Here is a 22,454-nt window from a genome sequence, read left to right as displayed (position 1 = left end):
TTTTAGGTATATTGCTATGAAAATCACTCCATCTAGACTTCTAATCCAGGATGATCTTCATTTCTCTTTAATGTCTTTATTTGCCTCCACTCAACTATCCTTCATTCTCACTCTTATCTATACATATCACAAATAAACTATTTATTATTTCTTAGCCAACATGAGAGTTAGTGAAGACCACTCTAGGATAAGTTCCTATGTCCAAAGTCAGCATATAGAAATAACCAAAGAAGATTTAGGCAATTATCTGCATATGAGAACCTAGGGGATTTGAGCCCACACTTTAACCTCTAGAGCCGATTATGCTTGGTTTGAAATTAATAAAGTTCTTAGAGGTGTTTCCCAAGTAAATCAATTAGCTCGAGTTTATACTTTAAACCAAAATGCATGGATCATATAGCATGTTTTGAGAACTTATGTTATTCTTAAAGCTAGTGATATAGTGAATATGACTCTACTCTCGTCCACTGTTACATATCTTATTATGACTGGAAAGCCTTTTGCTGAAGCCCAACTTATTATGGACTACCTGTACAATGTTTTTGAAATTAGACTTCCACATCATAGAGGAAAAAGAATGTGGCTTTAGGACATCTTGTTGCCTATATCCTACACAAGAAGTATAAAATCATTCATCCTTATCCTCCCACTAAACTACTAATCTACTTTACTGATGTTTCTTTTCAATCTTTGTTTGGGAGAGATCATAGTTCGAGTGATAATTCTGAAGAAGAAGGGGGAGCTCTAACACCTGCACAAGGACCTGACCAATACTCTTTTCAGGAAATGGTCCAACAATTTGATCATTTTGAGACTCACTTTGTTCAACATTTTGATCAAATTGAGACTCGTTTAAATCAGCAGGATGTGAGATACCAGGAGGCCATGGGTTGGATCCGTGGTCAATTTGATACGGTAAATATAAATATAACTATGATGAATAGCTATTTTTCATTGTTCAACTAGCCTCCTTCTCCTCCATATCAGAGCCCCTCTGAGATCTAGATGTACTTCATTATTGTTGTTTCTACCGAGCTTTTATGAATGATGTTATGATGTTTTTTCTTTCATGTTTATAATATTTATTGTTTGTTGTTAAGTTTTTTCTGTGATGATGATGTGTTTTATTCAAGCTGATATCTGTGAAATGAATGTATTTGATTCTTTTGATATCAATGGAAAATGTCATATTTTGAAGACTTGTGTTTGTTTCTTATTCTTGAAATGTTAGTATGCCTTATAAGAAAAATTATTTTGAAATTGATCATTGAAATATGTTATAAATTATTTGCTTTATAAATTAATTTCCTTACAAAAATTTAATCTTTCAAAATTTTAAATTAGATTATAATTGGATTTAGATAAGGAGATCAATTTCATATTTTTTTAGGCAAATATAACTAGAATATCATTATTGCAATATTGATATCTTATTATTTTTTATTTTTTTCAATATTCTTATTTTTGTTATTAGTGAAATTTGAATTTAGATTACTGATCTTAGAAAGACCCAAAACGTAAATTAAAAAAAAAAATACACAATGTGTGCAAAAAATTGAAAGAATGCGCAATGATTCACAAAGTGAAAAGAGGTATAAAATTAGCCTAAATAGAAAAGATGAACAAAGTATGCCACAAATATTTGAAAAGATGTGCAATATCACCACTTGAAATTATTTTTTATTATGTTCTTTCCACTATCATTTAATCTCTAATCCAAATCAATCCAATTGATAATTATATTCTATATTGAATTTGAAGTTAACTAATATTCATTTCATCACTTTTACAATAATCTCTAAAATTGACTTTGGACTTATCCTTCTTCATTTTTCTTGAGAGTAAAAGTGTGAGAGTGATTTGGGAGAGTGTTTGTGAGAGAGTTCTTGCAAATTGAGAGTGTGAAGGGTTCACAAAGACTCAAAGGAGAGAATCTCTTTGTGATCTTTCCAAATCTCTTTCTTACTTCTTTGAAGACGCTCGAGGGAAGATCTTTGAAGAAGATCGATCCGGTTCTTTGCCGACACTAGAATGGTGTGAAAGGACACCGGTTCTCTGTCAATACCAGGTGAGTGTGAAAGAATGTCTGTTCCCTGCCGCTACTTAGAGAGTGTGAAAGCGCGACAATTCTCTGCCGACACTTGGTGGGTATAAAAGGACGACGGTACTCTGCTGCACTGAGGATTGGTGGAAGAGAGGGTAATTATAAAGGCTTCTCCACCTTACTGTGGGAGCAAAAGGAGAGTCACTTTAGTAATAGTGCAATACCTGAAGAGGGAGTCTTCAATGAGTGGACGTAGGTCTAGTTGGACCGAACCACTATAAATCTGTGTTCTTTTTTATTTTTCTGCATTTTTATTTTCAACAATTTTATTTTGATGGTTAAAAATTTATTTGAAAAAAAATCAAATTGTGTTAAAATTATTAAAAAATTCTTAGCATTACCAACGATACCTGAGCCTATCACCTTTTGAAGTTTCCAACTTGATTTTTGCCTCGAGATTCGTGCCCAATCAAGATAATTTTTGCATGACGTATCAATACTCACATTAGAAGCATCACAGTCTACTTCAAAGATTTGATTGAAATCTGGGAGTACTAAAAGTAGTATTGAGGTCACTAAGAGCTTCAGTTGCTCCAAATTATTTTGAGCTTGTTTGGACCAAACAAAAAGAGAACTTCGAAACAAAAATAAAATACATTCAACTGTATGTATCCAATTAATGAATTCATCTAGCCTTTGAATCTTGTTCCAAGATGGCTACTAAAAAAATATATATATAAGGAAACATGAAACAAACTAATAAGAATTGAAACAAAATAAAAGAAAAACACGGTCGATAGCCTACATGTGGCTCTGGACCATCTGATTTGTTCAGCTCCACATTAGCTGGTAATTAGATTTGTAAATCATTCCAAAAAAGTATTGAGACATATTATAATTAGTGAAATGGATCATTCATACGTGATAGAGTATAAAAGCTTATTCTTTATGTTTGTTTCATTCCGCTCTTTGTTATTCATGCATAACCTCACTCTTTAATTTCATTTTCACAGACAAAAGATGATGTAATGGGGTTTGGGAATCTTTCATCATGTAGCTTTTTCCACTTAATCTTAAACTCATGAAATTTGAAGATGGTCATGCCATCAATATTTTGTAAAAAAGAAATTAAAAATAATAATCATGAATAAAAATATATAAGGTAACTAATACCTATCTTTGTGTAATTCTTTATTCAAAGTTTATGATTTTTTTTCTTTTATTTTACCATTAGCAAGAACTTGTTTCAGTTGCATATCATAAGAAATTCTCATTTTTGCTCATGCCTCATATCGAAAAACAAACAATTATTTTGGTTCATTCCAAAACACGATTTTAGTACTTATCTTTTAGCACTCTATTTTCATATCATATAAATAATAAACTAGACTTTTTCTTTCTTTTTCTTCTTCTTTTTCATTGTATTTCATTGAATTGAAAATCTTAATTGAAAATTGAATTTGGAATTTTTTATTGCCATATGATCAGAATGTTCCAATTCAAAGCAATCTCGTCCTCACTAAATAAGACAAGCCTTTTCTGCCAAATATGAAAGTGCTTCATCTCGTCATCCATATGAGATATGAGAAAGCATAAACTAGCGCTTCTTCCTATAAAATGAAAATGACTGACCTCCATTATGTTTCCTATCGGGTTTACGCCATCTTTGTTTTAGCCCTGGGCAATTTAGAAAAAGATAGTTCTCTTCTATCTTCTTCTGATTCTGCGTTGTTGGGCTCGTTTTATCATCAATAGTTGGAAAACGCTATGAATTATTTTCATGATCTATATGCAAGAAACATGCAATGAGCCGACTAACCTACAAGTTTCTTCGCCTTTAGTTGCCCAACAAAATTCTTACTCATCATTGGTCTTCTAGACATGCCACGGTATTTAGTTCACGCCCAAAATCATATTAGATTCAACTGTTGGGAAAAAAATGAGTGTTTCGAGAATATGCCCATCATCAATAATAATATCACAATAAGCTTGGCCTAGTATTTAAAATTTTTACAGAGAAAAGAACGCTTATTTTAACACATTGAGCTTTAAAGGCCATTTTTTCGGCAAAGAACTTATGGCTTTAGGCATGACATGCTTCGTAGATTTTTTTTTTTAGATGTATTTGGTGATTAATTTTCTGTAGGCTTTATTATATCAAATTTGGCGACCTAACGGTTGATTTCACAGCTACCCTCTGGATTTTTTTTATTTATTTTTGGAAGATTCAGGATTATTTTAATTCTACAAGGTCTTACGAAGCCAGATCTTAGGAAAAATCAGTAAACAAACAATCAAATAACGTCCATGTTGTACCTTGAAACAAACTCCAACTTACCTTGAATTAAATACCTCCAATTTGTTTAGAGGACCAGCACTTTAAAGTCAACTGATAGTCCTCTTAGGAGCCTTATAGAGGACGTAAATGCAAAATAAATATCTTCATCAATTGCTTTAAATCAAAAACCAATGATCATCATTCCTTGTTTTGCCTGAGTGATCCTCCTCCTTTTCATCTCTTTTTTTTTTTTCAAAGCACAATGGCAGATATTGTTCAGTCTGCCTTTCTGGAGGCAATATTTCAACACTTATTGCCTGCAACAATAAAATTACTTTTGGATGAACTTTGTCTGCCAGATGAAGTCAAGAAAGAGCTCGAGAGCCTAACTACTGATTTCTCCATGTTGCAAGCTTATCTCAGAGATGCTGCTCAGAAGCAGCAAACTTATGAAGTTGTGCGTTTATGGCTTAGCAAGCTTCAGGACGTTGCCTATGATGCAAATGACCTGTTAGATGAGTGCGAATTGGAGAGACAGAGACAAAAGGTGATTCGACTTGCTTGGCTACGCAATTCATTATCCGTAATAAACCCCAAACGCAGTATGTTTCTACATGATATCTCTAGCAGAGTGAGAAACATGAAGATGAAAATGGAAGATATCAAGAAGAAACGCCATGATTATGGGCTACAACCAGAGCAAGAGAGGCTGCATATCACCAGCAATCAGAGCTCCTCACTTGAGCCACCGCTTATTCTTGGCAGGGATGACGATAAGAGAAGAATACTAGATTTGTTACTGAGGCCTAATGTGGCTGGCGAATCCAACACTAGTGTTCTTTCCATTGTGGGTATAGGAGGCCTTGGGAAGACAGCCCTTGCTCAGCATGTCTACAATGATGACCATGTGAAACAGAGCTTCAAACTGAGGTCTTGGGTTCATGTCTCTCAAGATTTTAAGGAAGAGAAGCTGACGAAAGACATTTTGGAATCCATAGATGGTCCCTCACAAACTTCTGCGAGTTTGAATAGTCTTCAGATAGACCTTCTCAACAAGCTTAGGGGGAGGAAGTACTTGATTGTTTTAGATGAAGTTTGGATTGAAGATTGGAGGAAATGGTACAAGTTTAAAACACCCTTGCTACAAGGAGCTGTGGGGAGCAAAATCCTAGTGACTGCCAGGAACATTGAAGTTGCAAAGGCCATGGGTGCATCAACAATTTATCCTTTGAAGCCCATAGGAGAACAAGACTGCTGGTCATTGTTCTGCTACTATATGGCTCAACAAAATCCATGCATTGATGTTAATGATTTGGGAGGCTTTTCAGGAGTAATTGCTCAGAGGTGCGACGGTTTACCATCAGCTGCAGCTGATTTGGCGTTCCGGCTTTGTCGGGAGCCAGATAGGAGCAGATGGAGTTCCATACTCAAGACTGAGAATTTGCAGAATAGTAATAGTTCGAGAGCTGATTTGAGCTATCAACTGTTGTCTTCCCGACTGAAACAATGTTTTGCTTTCTGCTCGTTGTTTCCAGACGGTTTTGAGTTTGACAAAGAAGAACTGATCAATTTATGGATGGCGCAGAATTTCATTCGGTGTTCTGATGATCAGAGGATGGAAGATGTAGGAAGCGAATATTTTGATTTTTTGGAGAGAAGGTCATTGTTTCAGTACTCACGTTTTGATCGAAAAAGCAACCGACCTAAATACATCATTCATTCTTCCATACATAATTTTGTCCGATATGTATCAAAGGGAGAATGCATCAACGCAAAACCTGGCCAGGGAATTGGGAAAGCTCGACATCTATCGTTGACGTGCCATGAAGCAGGTACAGATATTAGCAGAGACTTTTTATCTGATCAGTTGAATTTGAGGGGCGTATATACACTTGTGGTCTTTGGTGACTCCCTTGCTGCGCTCCCTGATGACTTCATTAGGAAGCTAGAAAACCTGCGTGCTTTAGATTTGAGCAACACTATCCTCCAAAAATTGCCCAATTCAATAAACTATTTGAAGCACCTACGCTGCCTCCAACTTAGAGGCACAAAGATTAGAAGATTTCCTGATGCAATTGGGGAGCTATATTTCCTCCAAACTTTGGGACTCGGAAATTGCTACATGCTTGAAGAGCTACCGAAGGGCATAAAGTATCTTCAGAAGCTGCGACACATCGACCTGCACTGGGATGATGACTCCATGTTGATGATGGCTCAGGAAGACATCTCGTGGTCTTTAATGGGGAGGCACAGCTTGAAGTATATGCCACCAGAAATCGGTTTACTGATCGAACTGCAAACTTTAACAAGATTTGTTGTAGATGAAAAGAGTGGATGTGGACTAGAAGAGCTGGAGAATCTGAATCAACTTCACGGGGAACTTCTTATCTCAAATCTGCACCTTGTTAAACAAACTGCAGAAGCTACAAAAGCAAAACTAAAAGCCAAAAAACTCCTTCAATATCTTGAGCTGCATTGGGATGCTAATTGCAAGGAAACTCTAAACTCTTCACAAATATTTCAAAGAAGAGATGATGTTGAGCGTATTCTTTGTGAGCTTCAACCTCATAACGGACTCAGAGGTCTAAGGATTGTTGGTTATATGGGAACATCTTTTCCAACTTGGTTTGGGTCCTCTTATTTATGCAACCTGACATTGTTGACACTTGTCAATTGCAGAGAAAGTTTTTCTTTCCCGCCACTTGGAAACCTTCCATTGCTGATCGAACTCCATATTCAAGGAATGGTTGCAGTTCGGTGTGTGAACTGTGAATTCTGTGTTAGAGGCAATGCATCACCATTTAGAGCATTAAAAAAACTTCATCTCGAAAGCATGCCAATTCTGACGCAATGGTGTGGAGATGAAGGATGCACTCTCAATGCTCTCAATGAGTTGGTAATTAAGAATTGCTCCATGTTAGAGAAAATCACTCATGATATGCCTTCTCTTGAAAAACTTGTGATAGAAGAAACCCCTAAATTGGTTTTGTTGCCTTATCTTCAACATCTTCGTTCATTGGAAGTTACAAGGAGTGGAGAATTGTTTTGGAAACTATCGTCATCTCTCACTTCTCTCCACTCTTTGAGTCTCAGAGGATTGTCAACAAAATATTTTCCTGCAGAATTTCAGTATGGCTCACTACAACGTTTAGAGATCGACTCTTGTAACGAGTTAGAGTGCTTTCCTGATAATTGGCTACCGACCAGCCTTGTATATTTCGGAGTCAAAAACTGCCCCATGCTTCTTTTTCTTCCAAATGATATTAATAAACTCGAAGTTCTTGAAGATATGGAAATACAGAGTTGCCCTCGGCTTTCATCTCTGCCTGAGCATGTTGGATACCTGAAATCGTTAGTACGATTGGACATTTCAAACTGTAAAAGTCTTCTATCCTTGCCAAGTTCATTGCCCAACACGCTTCATATTTTGACGATAAGCAAGTGCCCCAAGCTCGAGGAGAGGTGCAAGCTGGGAGGTGAAGATTGGCTAAAGATCAGAGACATCTTCTCTTTGTGGATTGATGGGAACATGGTGACTTCTCCCCGTCCTCAAGGTATGACATAAATTTATTTAATGGAGTACTTTAAGAGTCCTCTATGTTTTAAATCATTGATCATCTTAAGTCCCTACAGACTTTACACGATGAAATGATGATTTAAAGACGAAGATTGTGGATTATAGCACGGAACATTCATAAATAAATTGTGGACCAGTTCAGAGCTTCTCAGATATCTTCCAATGCTTGCTCATGCATGTCAGAGAACTGGCTATGATGGAAAAAGGATGTCTTCCTTTTACCTTATTGTATAATTCATGTAATTATGTGTTGTTGAAGTCTTTTGAGCATTAAGAAAATTTTAATATAAATGTTGTCGTGAAAATATCTAAATTTTCAATCATTAAGTTAGATGGTTAGATGGTAGAAAGTTGTATTAAATTTGCTATGTAATCAAGTATAAGTAGACATTGAGCATTATCATCTTGTATGAGCCATTTTTAAGAATAAAATTCAATATAAGCTTATGAGTTTATTCCTCTTTCCTAAACATGTAACTTTTAATATAAGAGCCTTGCTTGTAGGAGATGGCTGAGTGACATGAATCTACAAGTGCTTTATCTCATGAAATGAAAGAGAACTACAAAATCTGGAGTAAGAAATGAAAGTGTTGTTTGCACTTAAGATATTTAGGAGGTTGAGAAAGAAGAATTTTTAAGAAGAGGCTTGGCAGTAGGAGCACGGAACGGCAGAAATTTAAAACTGGGCGAATTAGCTGAATGAAATGGCGCATTGCCCCGACTGATTCGGCGCATTCTATTGAATCCGCCGAATTGATTAGCACGTTCCGCTAATTACCCAGCAAGATCTGCGAATTACAGAGCCGAAAGCATACACGTCCGTTTTTTTTTATTTTTGTGTGGGAATAAAGTAGAAGATGGCGTTTTTTTCAGAAATCATTGCCGAATAAAGGCTTAAATGAGGCAATCTATTGGCTGCCTTGTTGTTTTTTTTTTTCCCCTTTGATTGCCTATATAATGTTCTTTGGTGGTAAGATTGCAAACGAAGTCATTTGCTTGGATCTGCGACAGAGGAGCAAAAAATTCTGAGGTAAGTGAGAAGTTATAAGTTTAATTTTGTTCTTTATAATATTATGTAATACTGAATGTTGTTTTATTATGTAGACATTTTTTTTTGTTTCAAACAATTATATATGATGGTGTAAGTAGCTGCTAATTTCAGTTGAAGATTTTTTTTTTTTTTTAAGATTTCTAATGTCAATTTAGTTAAGTACTTTATTTTGGGTGAAAATTTAAATCATGCAATAATTTCATTCTTTGAAGTTACCAATTCTGCTGTTGTATTTTTTTTTAATTATTATTTTCTATTTTATTATTCTTATTTCATTTTTAATTTTTTCTTATTTTTTTTATTTTTTATTTTTTTAATTTTTTAATTTTTAATTTTTTATTCTTCTCTCGGTTCTCGGTTTGGCTGGCTGGGCTCTTCTATGAGGGATTTTGCTTGCCAGGAAGGTAGGATTGAGTGGCTTGTGGATGTTCTTTTCATAGTTATTTCAGTCTAAGCTCTTTAAGTCTTAATTCCATGTTTAGCTTCACGTGGCATATGTATCCTTTCATGAATTTTAATCTTGTCTGGTATTTAATTTTTGGTTATGGCTTTACTTACTTTGCGATGTGTGGTAGCACTTCTTTTTGAATGATCTTATCCTTGCAGTTGCAGGTGGAACATTCTATGATAGATTATGGTTCCTTTTGTTGTTGGTCCTTGCTTTCTTCATTTTTGGATCAGAAACATCGTCCTGAAAGTTTGTATCCTTTGTTTTCCTGTTTTTTGGGAGCCCTTTCTTGTGCACCGTAGAATGTTTCTAGGGTATTTTGTACTCTTTCGTAGTAGGGACCTTGAGCTTTTAGGTTTTTTTGCTATTTTGACTGTAGCTCTTTTGAGCAGTAGCAAAGCTCGAGGTCCCTTTGAGGACCTTGTAATTTTAAATTTTATCAACGCATAGGCCTCTTCATGGGTTTCCCCTTAAAAAAAAACTTTATCTATGATTCGTGTTAGGTAGGTTTAGAATTTGGTTTAACATAGAAATAATTTAATTATTAAATGTTATTTTTGCAAGAAATAAAAAAAAGAAAAGAAAATCTCACTCCTACTCACTATTTCGATTTGGTCAGGTGAGCACCGAGTTTTCTCCATTCAGTGTTTTAATCTGGTTAAGTGGATATGGGACCCCTCTTTCTTCTTCTGTTATGTTGTTTCAATATAGCTAGTCAGATAATTGGTTCTTTTCTTTTCTCACTCTTGCTCACTATTTCGATCTGGTCAGGTGAGTACTAAGTTTTCTCCATTCACCATTTCGATATGGTCAGGTGGATGTGAGACCCCTCTTTCTTCTTCTGTTCTGCTATTTCTATATAGTCATGCAGATAGATAATTTCCTTATCTTTGATTATTCTTCCTTATTGCTTCCTTTTGATTATTAGTCTTTGCTATATACTATGATTTTCAAGTGAATGGTTGAATTCCTTTTTCCTCACATAACCTTAGACGTGTGCTCTAGGTGATCGTCGACTATTTCTTATCCTCTTCGTATCATCTTGGTAGATATGCCACGTGATCGTTGAGTGTTTCCTTATCCTATTCGTATCACCTTGACAGATGTATTGGGTGATCATTGAGTATTTCTTATCCTCTTCGTATCACCTCGGCAAATGTGCTGGGTGATCGTTGAGTGTTCTGTGTCCTCTTTGTATTACCTCGGTAGAAGCAATGGGTGATCGTTCAATGTTATTTTCCTCTTCGTATCACCTCGGCAGATGCGCGGGTGATCGTTGAGTGTTTTATGTCCTCTTCGTATCATCTCGCCAGGTGTGTCGGGTGATCGTTGAGTGTTTCCTTGTCCTCTTTGTATCATCCTAGCAGATGCGCCGGGTGATTGTTGAGTGTTTGCTTATCCTCTTTGTATCACCTCAACAGATGCACTGGGTGATCATTGAGTGCTTCTTGGCCTTTTCACATCACCTTGATATACGTACTGCATGATTGTTGAGTTTCTGCTTTATCCTACCAACAGACCTATGGACGGGTAGGGACCTCGCTATTTTGTAGCTTGTGGCTGAGCGAGGGTGCTTCCTTTCCTCTTCACCGACAGACCTATGGTCAAATGATTTGTTCATTTCTTCTTTATCCTACTGACAGACCTATGACCAGGTAGGGACTTCGCTATTTTATGGCCTGTGGCCAGACGGAGGTGCTTCCTTTCCTCTTCACTTCACTATCAGACTCATGGTTGAGTGTTCCTTTCCTCTTTGCATCACAATGGGCTTGTGCACTAGGTGATCGTCGTGTGTCCCTTGTCCTTTCTCACCCTTGATCTCCAGTCGAGTGGTTGTGAGCTTTTTGAGTGGTTGTTGAATTTGCCTAGTGGTTGTTGAGTTTTCATAGTGGTTGTTGAGTTTCTTTTAGCACATTCTCACTATTTTGATCTGGTCAGGTGAGTATCGAGTTATCCTTGCTCGTCATTTTGTTCTAGTCTTGCAAATGTTTGGTTTTTTGTTCTCTTATGTCCCACCATGTCTGCATGATTGAGTGGCCATTGCGTGATTTATTGATCGTTGCATGCTTGTATGGTTATGTCATTATGGTGCGATCTTAGCATGACTAAAGGATTGATTGAGTGCATGATCTTTGCATGATTGTTTGATCTTGAGGTGATCATTGCATCTTGGATTGCTCATTGCATAATTGAGTGATTTTTGCATATTTGGGTTTGTTGTATGATCATATGACAATTGCATAATTAATTGATAGTTGTATTATTGTGTGATCATATGATCATTGTATAGTTATGTGATCATTGTGTGACTATTAAACAACTATTTGCTTATTATTATGTGATTTAATATGATAAGATGGTTATCACATGCTTATCGCATGGTCGTGTGGTTACTATGTGATAGCATGATTATGATATGATTTGATTATTGTTGTATGATCAATTGATTGTGACACAAGTATGTGATAATTGCTTAGTTATATAATATTATGGGAGTATATAAATATTACATGACTTGATGATAAGATGGTTGTGACATGAGTGTGTAATAATTCTATGATTTATATGATTATTGTGTAATTTGATGATGATTGTATAATTGAATGATCATCCCATTATTGCATGTTTGCATGAGCATTGTGTGATTGTGTGATCATAGCATGGTGGGACATTTATCGCATGATTGTCGTGTGATTGTATGTTCTCGATTCCCATTAGTTGGTTTTAGGATTGTATCTTCCCAGTAAGTCTCTTTAGCTAGTTGTAGAATTGCATCTTCATAGTGAGTCTCTTTAGCTAGTCAAAGGGTTGCATCATCCTAAAGATAGGGAGGTCAACGCCAACACATTCGGCTCACTCATCTTTCGTCGCACCTATTGTGTGTTTGTTGACCTCATTTTTATCTTGATTTTCCCTCGAGCGTATTTGATCGGGTTGATTGGGCCTCGTCGAGCTCAACTCAACCCGAATCAACATCAATTCAAGTATGATTTTATTATTATTATTATTATTATTGAATTAATTTGATCAAGTTGGGTCAAATTTGAACTAACCTGAATTACACCTAATGTAGACTTGTTTTTAGCCCAATAGGCCTAATTTAATTTCAATTGAACCCTAATTGACTTTCTAATACATTTGAATTAGTTTCCTAAATCTGAAAAATAACCTGACGGTCACAGTTCTTTGGCTTGATTCTGTCGTTATTGGAGATATCAAAAACCTCATTTTAGAAAGGTGTTCAGGAGGAGGTCAGGGCGGGCAGTGCGAGCAGGGCTCATTTCTATGATTAAGAGAAGTAGGAAATAATCCTCAGGAAGTAGGAGCGGATCCTTCTCCTCCTTTTCTTGGTTCAGCCCATCCTAGAGAGAATATTGGCACACTCTCACTCTCCCCCTGACTCCCTTTGCATTGGCCCAAGCTAGAGCTTCGGCCTCTTTCTCCCTAGCTTCGCTTCCTTTGGATCAGACAGCTTTCTCTAAACCATCTTATGTTTACAGGTAAGGCGGATCCTTATCAGGTGGTGGTGGTGGTTGAAAGAATTAATGGATGGAGGTAAATTGATTGTCAATCATGGAAAACTTTTCTCCAAACCATCTTATGTCTTCATATTGTTGTTGTGGTTGGTATTGAAAGTGATAATCCAACCTAATTTCTAACTACTCAAACCATTGAATTATATGGTTGTGGGTATTCAGGGAAAGCATGTGTAGGTGGTGGTATTATTGGCGGTGGAGGTCCACCTGCAGGAGCATCTTCCCCTATTTATCAAATACTGGCTTACCGTGCTTATTCCCCTAATGGAAAAGGATATAGAAGGAGGCATCCATATAGAAAATAGGAACATTATTGGATGGAGCATAAAAAGTGAGTTGGTATTTGTGTTTGAGGATATATCCTATGTTGTATCCTAAGGAAATATTTTGTTTTCTTTAGGTACTGGGATGTCGAATATGAGTCATGTTTTGGATGTAATCAAAAATCAATCAAGTTTCATCAAATTGGGTACTCAACATTATGAGCTGGGTGACTATAAAAAGAAGTGGGGTTATTTTAACCCGATCCCCATATTTGCGTATAATGGAGGTTCTAAGGACATGTTGGATAATCCGAGCATTTTTTATTTAAAGTTTGGACTATTGGTAGATGTTTGTTTATTGGCACATTATGAAGGGTCAGGTTGATGGAAGTCCGATTAAAATAATTTGAGATAATGGATTGAGGGTGAGGTCCTTCAGTAGAAAGATTGATATATTAAGCTAACTCAGCCTTGGTGATTTCCTTTTGCAGACACATGAAGTCATGGCAGAGGTTTTTAGATTTAGCAGAAGGTTGGATAGGAATTTATAAAGAAGTTTAGGGATATTTGATTTAACATTTGAAAAGGGGTGATTTTTGTCTCTTTGTACTTATGGTAGGAATCTTCATCCCTTGCACAGAGGAAACAACCATCAAAATTATGTGAGAAGAAGGAGCTCCTATGAGTCATTCTGTGACATTTCCTTCCACCGATAATTGGATAGAAAGGTTTAGAGGGTAAGAATTTAAGGAAGTTGTGAGTTATGTGAATTGAATAGTTCAAAGCCTTCCAATTTATAAAATCTAGGCAAATTGTACAGTACAATCGAGGTTAGTACGATACAATCATGGAAGTTAATTCATTTGGATGACTTGTCGAAAAAAGTGGTTAAATCATACAGTATGATTAGGCATTATACTAGATAATCTTAAGGAATTTTGTTTATCCTGAGGAGTCGTTAGTATGGTGTTTGATAAAAAGGACCATATAGTACAGATGGGTATTCATACAGTATGAATTGTAATTATTATTATACCTATTGAATTGAATTCATCCCAATCCAGTTTGACACTTGTATCATTCAGTACGAAGGTAGGTATCATATAGTATCATTGGCAATATTTCTGAATCAAACAAATTGAATTCTCAAACTATTAGTGATACATATATCGTATAGTACAAATGGAGGTTTGTATAGTATGAAGTACAAATCAAGGATTTAATCTAGACTGTTGATTGAATAAAGGGTTGTGATATGTGCATCTATGTATATCGTACAATATAAACATGGATCGTACAATACGATATGAAATACAATTTTTGAATGAATATTTATGAGTTAGTGAGGTGTGTGTGTGATCAAGAAACATCTTTAACAAACAAAGTAATAACACATAACATGAACAATGAAAAAACACATGTGAATGGATTATTTCAAGTTTATTATTTTTTATTTATCTTGAATTAAGCATGGATGTCTATAACACCTAATTTTTCCTCAATGTGTTAAATGTGTCATAGGATAAGGGTTTTGTGAAGATGTCCACCAATTGATCTCTTGTAGCTATATTATTCTATATCTCCCTTGGTTACATGATCTCTTTTAAAGTGATGCTTAATGTCTATATGCTTTGTGCGTGAATGTTGAATTAGATATTTGGATATGTAAATAGCACTAAAGTTATCACATATAATTGGAATGATAATTCACTACCATTCAAGTACTAATCTTGCTTTATTCCTTACTACCATTTAAGAGTCATTCATCAGACTTTTTAATACCCATTTTATTCCAACCACACTTTGGTCCTTAGGTCTCTTGACTATTTCTCATACATTATTTCTAATAAATTGGTATAGCTCTTCTTGCATTATTATGATCCAAAATTCATCAACTAGGGTGATCAATATCGGCGTGTTCTATCATAGAGATAAAGGCCAAATGTATAACCTCCTTTCTAAGTCTATGTCTAGTTCTAAAACCTTTAGAAGAGTCTCATAAAATAAATTCTTTAGGATGACTAGAAGAATATCTCCAATATATAGGCAATTTTTCTTGAGGTTCTACACTATCTCCTATAGCAATAGTTTCTACTCCTTGAATGGAACAATTATTACGTCCTCTGACCTGACGTAGATTTACGTTCGGTCGCTAATAACATGTCGCCACATGCTCTTACTCTTTACCGCGCGGCCCGACGACTTCACCCGGAGCGGAACCCGAGAATGCTATGTTCGTGATTTTCTCGGTATTGCTTGGTATTTTCTTGGTATTGCTTTGCAAAAACGAGAAATATCACTCTGTGAAGACCAAAACTATACAAATAACTAGTTGTACTGAGTTTTTCTACAACTCGGTATTTGCTCAGGATTTGCTCGGTATTGCTAGGGATTTGCTCAGTATTGCTAGGTATTTGCTCGGTATTGCTAGAAAAAACTAGGTACAACTCGGTATTTGCTAGGTATTTGAAATATATCAAAAATGTGATGAGTGTTGTTCGGCTCGTCAAGGATTTAAAAAAATGCACGCGCTAGAACCCAAAAAACAGCGGGTCTGGTCGGCAACTTTTCTTCATGCTACGTGTAGCTAAAATATTGGTGGCCGAACGTAGAGGAGCGTACGTTCACCGGACCAAATAAAAGTTCCCTTGAATGACCTCCACTTTTTATTCTTCAGGTTTAGGTTCAGTGGTCTTATCTGATTCATCAAATACCACATGGGTAAACTCTTCAACTATCAATTTCCTCTTATTGAAGATTCTATAGGCTTTAACTAAAGATGAGTATCCTAAAAAGACACTTTTATCAGACTTGAATCAAATTTTCCTAAGAGTGATTTTCCATTTATTAAGATGAAGCATTTACAGCCAAAGACATGCAAGTGAGAAAGGATGGGTGTCCTACCCATAAGAAGTTTATAGGGTGTCTTATTAAGATTGGATCTAACATTCACCCAAATTAAAAAAAAAGCAGTATTTATTGCTTCTACCCAAAAATACCTAGGAAGTTAATACCAGCTAGCATTGCCCAAGCAGCTTCCACCAAGGTTCTATTTTCATTTGAGCTATTACATTCTTCTAGGGGGTCCTAGGGGCATAGAAGTTATGTTCAATTCCTATATCTTTATAGAAGGAATTAAACTTACTATTTTTTAACTATATATTATGATCATCATAAACTTTTATGATTTTATATTCAAATTTCCTTTGAATCCAAGTGGAGAATGTTCTAAATTTCTCAAATGATTCACTCTTGTATGCTAAGAATCTAACCCAAGTAAACATAGAGTAAGCATCCACTATTACAATTCCATATGTTTTCCCTCATAGTCTGGTTGTACTAACAGGTCCAAACATTACCATGCTAAGGATTTCTACTGGCCTAGAGGTGTTAATGTCTTTTTGATCGAATGAAATGAAGACCTTATTTGTTTTCCTTGTTAGCAGGCATCACATAGGTGGTCTTTAGTGAATTCTAACTTAGGTATGCCTCTAAATAAGTTTTTCTAGGTAATATTCCTAAGAGTCTTCAAGCTCGTAAGACATAGTCTCCTTTGGCATAGCTACGGTTCATCAGTTATAGTTTTTAGGCATAATGAATTTGAATAGGAAATATAGTTCAAGTCAAACATGTAAACATTGTTCATGTATTTTCCTTATAATATAATTTTTTTATTTAAAATAATCATGTATTTGTTAGAAAGATATTTAATATCAATGCCTTTGTCACATAGTTGACTAATACTTAATAAATTATACTTTAAACCGTCGTCAACTAACAAATCCTTTTAATCATAAAGTGTTTAGAGTTTCCAATTATACATGAGCGCATCACATTTCAAGTGGTGTTGTCTTCTATTATCACCTTGCCTCCTGACCTGGCCTCTTGTGTCATGAACTGCTTCATATTACCACCTAGAATTTTTGAGTAGCCACTGTCCAAGTATCATATGCTCTCAGTAGGCCTTTTGTGAGAGCACCCCTATAATGTCATTTAAATATTAGATTTGGGAACCTAAGTGAGTTTAGATTCCATCTTATGCTTGAATATATAATGTGAATGCATATTATGCTATGATGCATGCAATTTTGGCCTCCATACTAAGTGTGTCCTACTGTAGACATTGCATGTGTGGTCTGTGTGTCCTAACATGCCATAAGAGTAACACAAAACACTAGGAAATAGGTTAACTAACCTATGTTGGTTATGGTGCCTCATCATAGGTTTAGGTGATGCATGTTGTATTGAGAGGTTGTACCACATATCTAGTGTGGGCAATGGTTTATTATTCTGAAGTGCAATGACTTTTTCTATCAAAAATTCATTTGTATCTTCATGTATTGCCCCTTCTAGTTTTAATGAAAGTTCTCTACTATATAATTGACTTGTAAGTTCTTCTAATTCCTTAAATCCATTTTCTAGTTCAATATGTGATGTTTTCAAGGAATTGTGTGCATTTGATAGGTCAATATGCATCTTATTTAATGCATCAAACTCATTTAATAAAGTCATATAATCATTATCTAAAGTAAATATTGCAATCCAGGACCCTTAGTCTGAGATTTTGATGATGACAAATAATGTCGTTTGAATTACTATTCATTGAATACTTTTGATTTCCACTCTTTTCTATGAGTACTAACAATTCAAGGAAATCACAAGTTACTCAGGACAACAAGAAGACTCAAGACTGGGTAGAGTAGGAGTGTGAGTTTAAAATATTGTAATTTTTTAATTATTTTTATTTTTCCTTTTCTTGAGTCTTGCCAAATATTACATATAAGACTGAACATGGGGAGATGATTTTAAAAATGAAGAAATGTTTCCTCTATTGATCGTACTGTATGAGTTTAGTTTGTACTGTATGATCTGATCTAGCTAAAATGATTGTCTGTAAACAAGTCGTATTGTACAATGTATACATACTGTATGAAGTGTTTCTAATTAAAAAAATCTAGCCCCCAGATTAATTTAAGTAAGTTTAATACATAAATTTTGAACTAATCTTACTGTACGATATTATCATTTTGTACAATAATTTTTGAATACTTATTTAAATTAACCCTGCGATTAGTGCATAAATCAAATATTAATTTCTGATTGGTTATCATACTATACGACATGGTTCATATTGTACGATCAACCGAGGTTATTTTCGATCATCCCGGACTTCGTACTAGATGATTCCTTGATTTTGAATAATCATACTATACGAGGTGGTTCGTACCATATAATGTACAGAGATGAGTTTCGTCATCCCAGCTAGCGTTCTGTACAAATAGAAGAATTTTACATATCATGTTGTACGGGTTTCAATTGTACTATACGATATTACTCTGAACTTTTTGCCTATTTTTAAACCTTCATACCAGGACGAAGGCTATTTTGTACTAATCGTACTGTACGGTATTGCATCGTACTGTACGATTATAATGGCTAATTTGAAATTTTTAGGGTTTCTTGGAGCTTGTTTCAAGTATCAAAATTTCTATTTTTTTATGAGTGACTGTGAGAGAGCAACGTGATTAGAGAGGGATTCCTTGGGAGAGAGCTCTTGAGAAGATTTTAGGGTTTGTGAGAGGAAGGAGAAGGTGGGCTTGGTGAGGGAGGAGTGTGAGGGAGATCACATGGTTGCTTCAAGCTTACTGCACTTTACTCCTCCTATGGCCTGAGAAGATCTTGTGGGAGGCTCTATGAGTGGGAGACTCTTCTATATCCGTGTCCTCTAAGGTACTCTGCCTTCTCCAGGAGGGAAAAAAATGAGAAGGTAAGCTGCCGTCGCTATGAGGGTGAAAAAGCACTTGGCACTCCGCCAGCAAATTGTGTTTTAAGCACTCGCTTCCACATTATTTATATTTTCCTATTTAAATTTCAAATATATATATACATTATAACTCTTATTTAGGATTTTTTATTGCAATAATTTTTCCAATTCACCCCTCCCCCCCCCCTCTTGGCGCATCTCGTAATTTTAATTGGTATCATAGTGGGGTTTCAAAAATAGTGTTTTAGAAAATCTTGAAAAATCGATCATGTCTCATTTTGGTAATCGTAATTCTGCAGAGGGTTATTCAATAAATCGTGCACCTCTTTTTGACAATATCCCATTTAATTTCGGGAAAATTAAAATGTTTACTTTTTTACAATCTATAGACTATCGTATGTGGATGTTGGTTAAAGAAGGTTGCGTTGCACCATTTGAACTTGTGAATGGAGTGAAAACTCAAGTATGTTTTAGTGAATTGAGTAATGAGGATAAGGATTTAACTCAATTAAATATGAAGTTCTTAAACTTTTTATTTTGTGTTTTAAAATCTGAGGACTACATGAGAGTATCTACCCGTGTTACTGGTAAGAAGATTTGGGATAGACTGTGCGTCACGTTTGAAGAAACTAGTGAAGTTAAATAGCCTAGATTTAATATTCTATTGCATGATTATGAACTCTTTCGTGTGAAACCCAGTGAAATAATATTTGACATGTACACTAGGTTCACCCAAATTATGACATCCATGTATGCATTAGGTAGAGAAATTTCTAAATATGAAAAAGTTAACAAGATTCTTACATGCTTACCTAATTCATATGATGCTAAAATCACCGCAATCACTGAATCTAAAGATCTAAATGTTTATTTTATTGATAATTTGCTTAGGTCACTCATTGTGTACAAGCAAGGGGTGAGTCAAAGGCAAAGTGATGCAGGTGAAAAGAATAAGGAATGGACAGTGGCACTGAAAGTAAACAACTTAGAAAGTTAAAGTTTTGCAGCGGAGGAAGAATATACATAGCCTTGATGACCAGACAGTTTAAGAAATTTTTGAAAAGAAAATAAAGGAATCATCAGAACAGCTGGAATAAAGGTAAAAGTTCGAGAACTACTGATGTTTTATCCGATACAATTTTTTTGAGTGCAGGAAACCAGGTCACGTCAGAGCTGATTGCCCCAACTTAAAGAGTCAACCCACTAAGGAAAAAGTCGAGGATAAAACTAAATAAAAGAAAGGGAAAATGAAGACAGAAAAGGCATTTTAGGCTGACTCTGCCTCAAAATCATTAGAAGAAGAAGCAGAAGAGGAGGTAATAAATTTGTGTCTAGTGGCTAATGATAATCTTGATCAATCAGATCAAGATGAGGTATGTCAACTTTCATATGAAGATCTACTTCTTTTTTCTAAGAAAATTCATGACTCATATAGGAAGTTAAAAAAATGCATGATAGTCTTAATATTAATTTTAGTACTTTACAAACTGAGCATACAAACATAGTTAAAGAAAATTTTGATTTAGATAGAGATCACATGTCCTTGTTTGATGAGTATGATGCATTAAATAAGAAGTATGTTGAATTAACTGATGCACATGAATCCTTGAAAACATTGCATGTTAAATTAGAAATAAAGTATAATAGTTTAGAGGAACTTATATGGGAGTTAGATAGGATTGAACATCATTTGAAATTCGAAATTGCAAATCCTAAACATGCAAATGACTTTTTACAAGTTAACTTAAAGGCTTTGAATGAAAATAAAAAACCACATCCACTTAAAGAATTTTGCAATCCATCACAACATCATGAATCATTCAAAACCCCAACATTACATACATTACAGAACTATAGGAAGAGACATTACCACCCACATAGGTTAGTGAACCCATTTCCCGGTGTTAGGTGCTTCTCTTGTGGCATGCTAGGTCACATAACCCGCACGTGCACGATTCATCGTAGGACATGTTGCAAATTCAGGTCTATGAACTATGTTTTGATGATTAGCAAACACTCTTACTTGTATTGGATTGTCTTTTACTACTGACTTTTCAGGAATCAAAGATCAGACGGAAAAACGGAGCCAGCTCAAGATAGGGTAGATTAGGGTTGTGTCAGTCTGTAATTTTATTTTTCCCTTCTTGAGTCAATTGTAATCTTTGGTGTGACTGATGCAAAGTAACCCAACACACACACTTGAGAGACTTAGAATTTCTATTTTTACTCAAATTGGCTAGGATGATATTTACATCGTCCTAGACGATTGAGCTTAAAATAGAAAATCTAATCAGGGGTTCTTAATTAAGGCAGCCATCATTAGCCAATTGGCCTGGATGATACTTGTATCGGCCTGGATGATAGGCTCAAAATAGAAAGAAATTGCTGCCATAAATAATTAAGGTATTCTGTATTTTTGGTAATCGGCCAGGACAATCTTGGATTGGCCTGGACGATATTCACAATTATGCCTTAATTGATCAGATAATCAAGGCAGTAATTAAGGATGATTGATACGATCACATCATCCTAGATGATCACAGGATCGGCCAGGACGATCTAGTCAAAAAACCTTAGTTACTCCTGGACGATCTAGATCGGACAGCTTGAATTCAGGGCGATGCTCTGGACGATTTTTCTCTAATTTAAACTGATCGGCCGGGACGATTGTGCGATCGTCCTGGACGATCAAGACAATTTTTCAATCATCTAGTTTGCATTCAGGGTGATGCTCTGGCTGATCTTCTGAGATTTGTACTGATCGACCAGGACAATGTCCATATCGTCCTGGACGATATAGTCGGCAACTTGCAATTAATGAGCTCCATTGAAGCTCTTCTATTTAAGAGCTCTTGTTCAATATTTTTTAACATCCTTGACTACTGTCTTGACCTGAGAAAACCTAAAGGAGAGAGAGAGAGAGAGGGAGAGAGAGACAGATAAAGGATCTTATGAGGGAGAGCTTGTGAGGGGATTCACAAGGATTGCTCCAAGCATTATTCCACTTCTTCTTCCCTAGGGTCTCTTGTCCTTGGAAGGGTTGGGAGAGGTAAGTTCTAGCAAGCGAACGAGGTTCTCTGCCTACTTCAGGAGGAAGTAAAGGGAGGAAGGTTATCAGCCTTGCCGGGTGTGGCAAAAAGAGGTGTTTATAAAGGCTTCTGTGCCTAGCTGTGGGGGCTAAAGGAGAGTCACGATTGTAGTACAATACTCAGAGGGCGCCTCCGGGGAGTGGATGTAAGTCGAGTTGACCGAACCACTATAAATGCTTATGTTCTTATTTTTTTTTCTGCTTCCGCATTTATTTTCTTCCGCACTTATTTTTGTGGCGATTTGGTTTGAAGTCGTTCTTTGCTTAAAGAAATTTTTTAAATACCAATTCACCTCCCTCTTGGTTAGCCTTGGGCCAGTTCTATAGGGCTTAACATCCCTAACAAACTTTTAAGTGGTATCAGAGTGGGAATCATAAAAACTAAGTTTGAAAACTTTTTGAATT

The 22,454-nt window shown here is 35.8% G+C and overlaps 1 protein-coding gene across 2 annotated transcripts; it reads left to right on the top strand.

Annotated features, from left to right (window-relative positions):
- Window positions 1–4,315: 4,315 nt before the first annotated feature.
- Window positions 4,316–8,354, top strand: LOC110096324 (putative disease resistance protein RGA3). Of its 2 annotated transcripts, none has more exons than XM_028697350.1 (2): window positions 4,316–6,904; window positions 7,002–7,197. In XM_028697350.1, exons 1-2 carry the CDS (start codon window positions 4,585–4,587, stop codon window positions 7,043–7,045), a joined length of 2,364 nt encoding a protein of 787 aa, XP_028553183.1. In that variant the 5' UTR covers window positions 4,316–4,584; the 3' UTR covers window positions 7,046–7,197. The 2 variants fall into 2 exon arrangements, with proteins under 2 accessions (XP_028553183.1, XP_020677867.2); XM_020822208.2 differs by adding an exon at window positions 7,956–8,354 and having other exon boundaries at window positions 4,323–7,876.
- The last annotated feature ends 14,100 nt before the right edge of the window (window positions 8,355–22,454 follow it).

The sequence above is a fragment of the Dendrobium catenatum genome, unplaced genomic scaffold (assembly GCF_001605985.2).
Source record: "Dendrobium catenatum unplaced genomic scaffold, ASM160598v2 fragScaff_scaffold_107, whole genome shotgun sequence".
Lineage (NCBI taxonomy): Eukaryota > Viridiplantae > Streptophyta > Magnoliopsida > Asparagales > Orchidaceae > Dendrobium > Dendrobium catenatum.
Note: the sequence above shows the minus strand (reverse complement) of the source record. Positions and strands in the feature narration are given on the sequence as shown.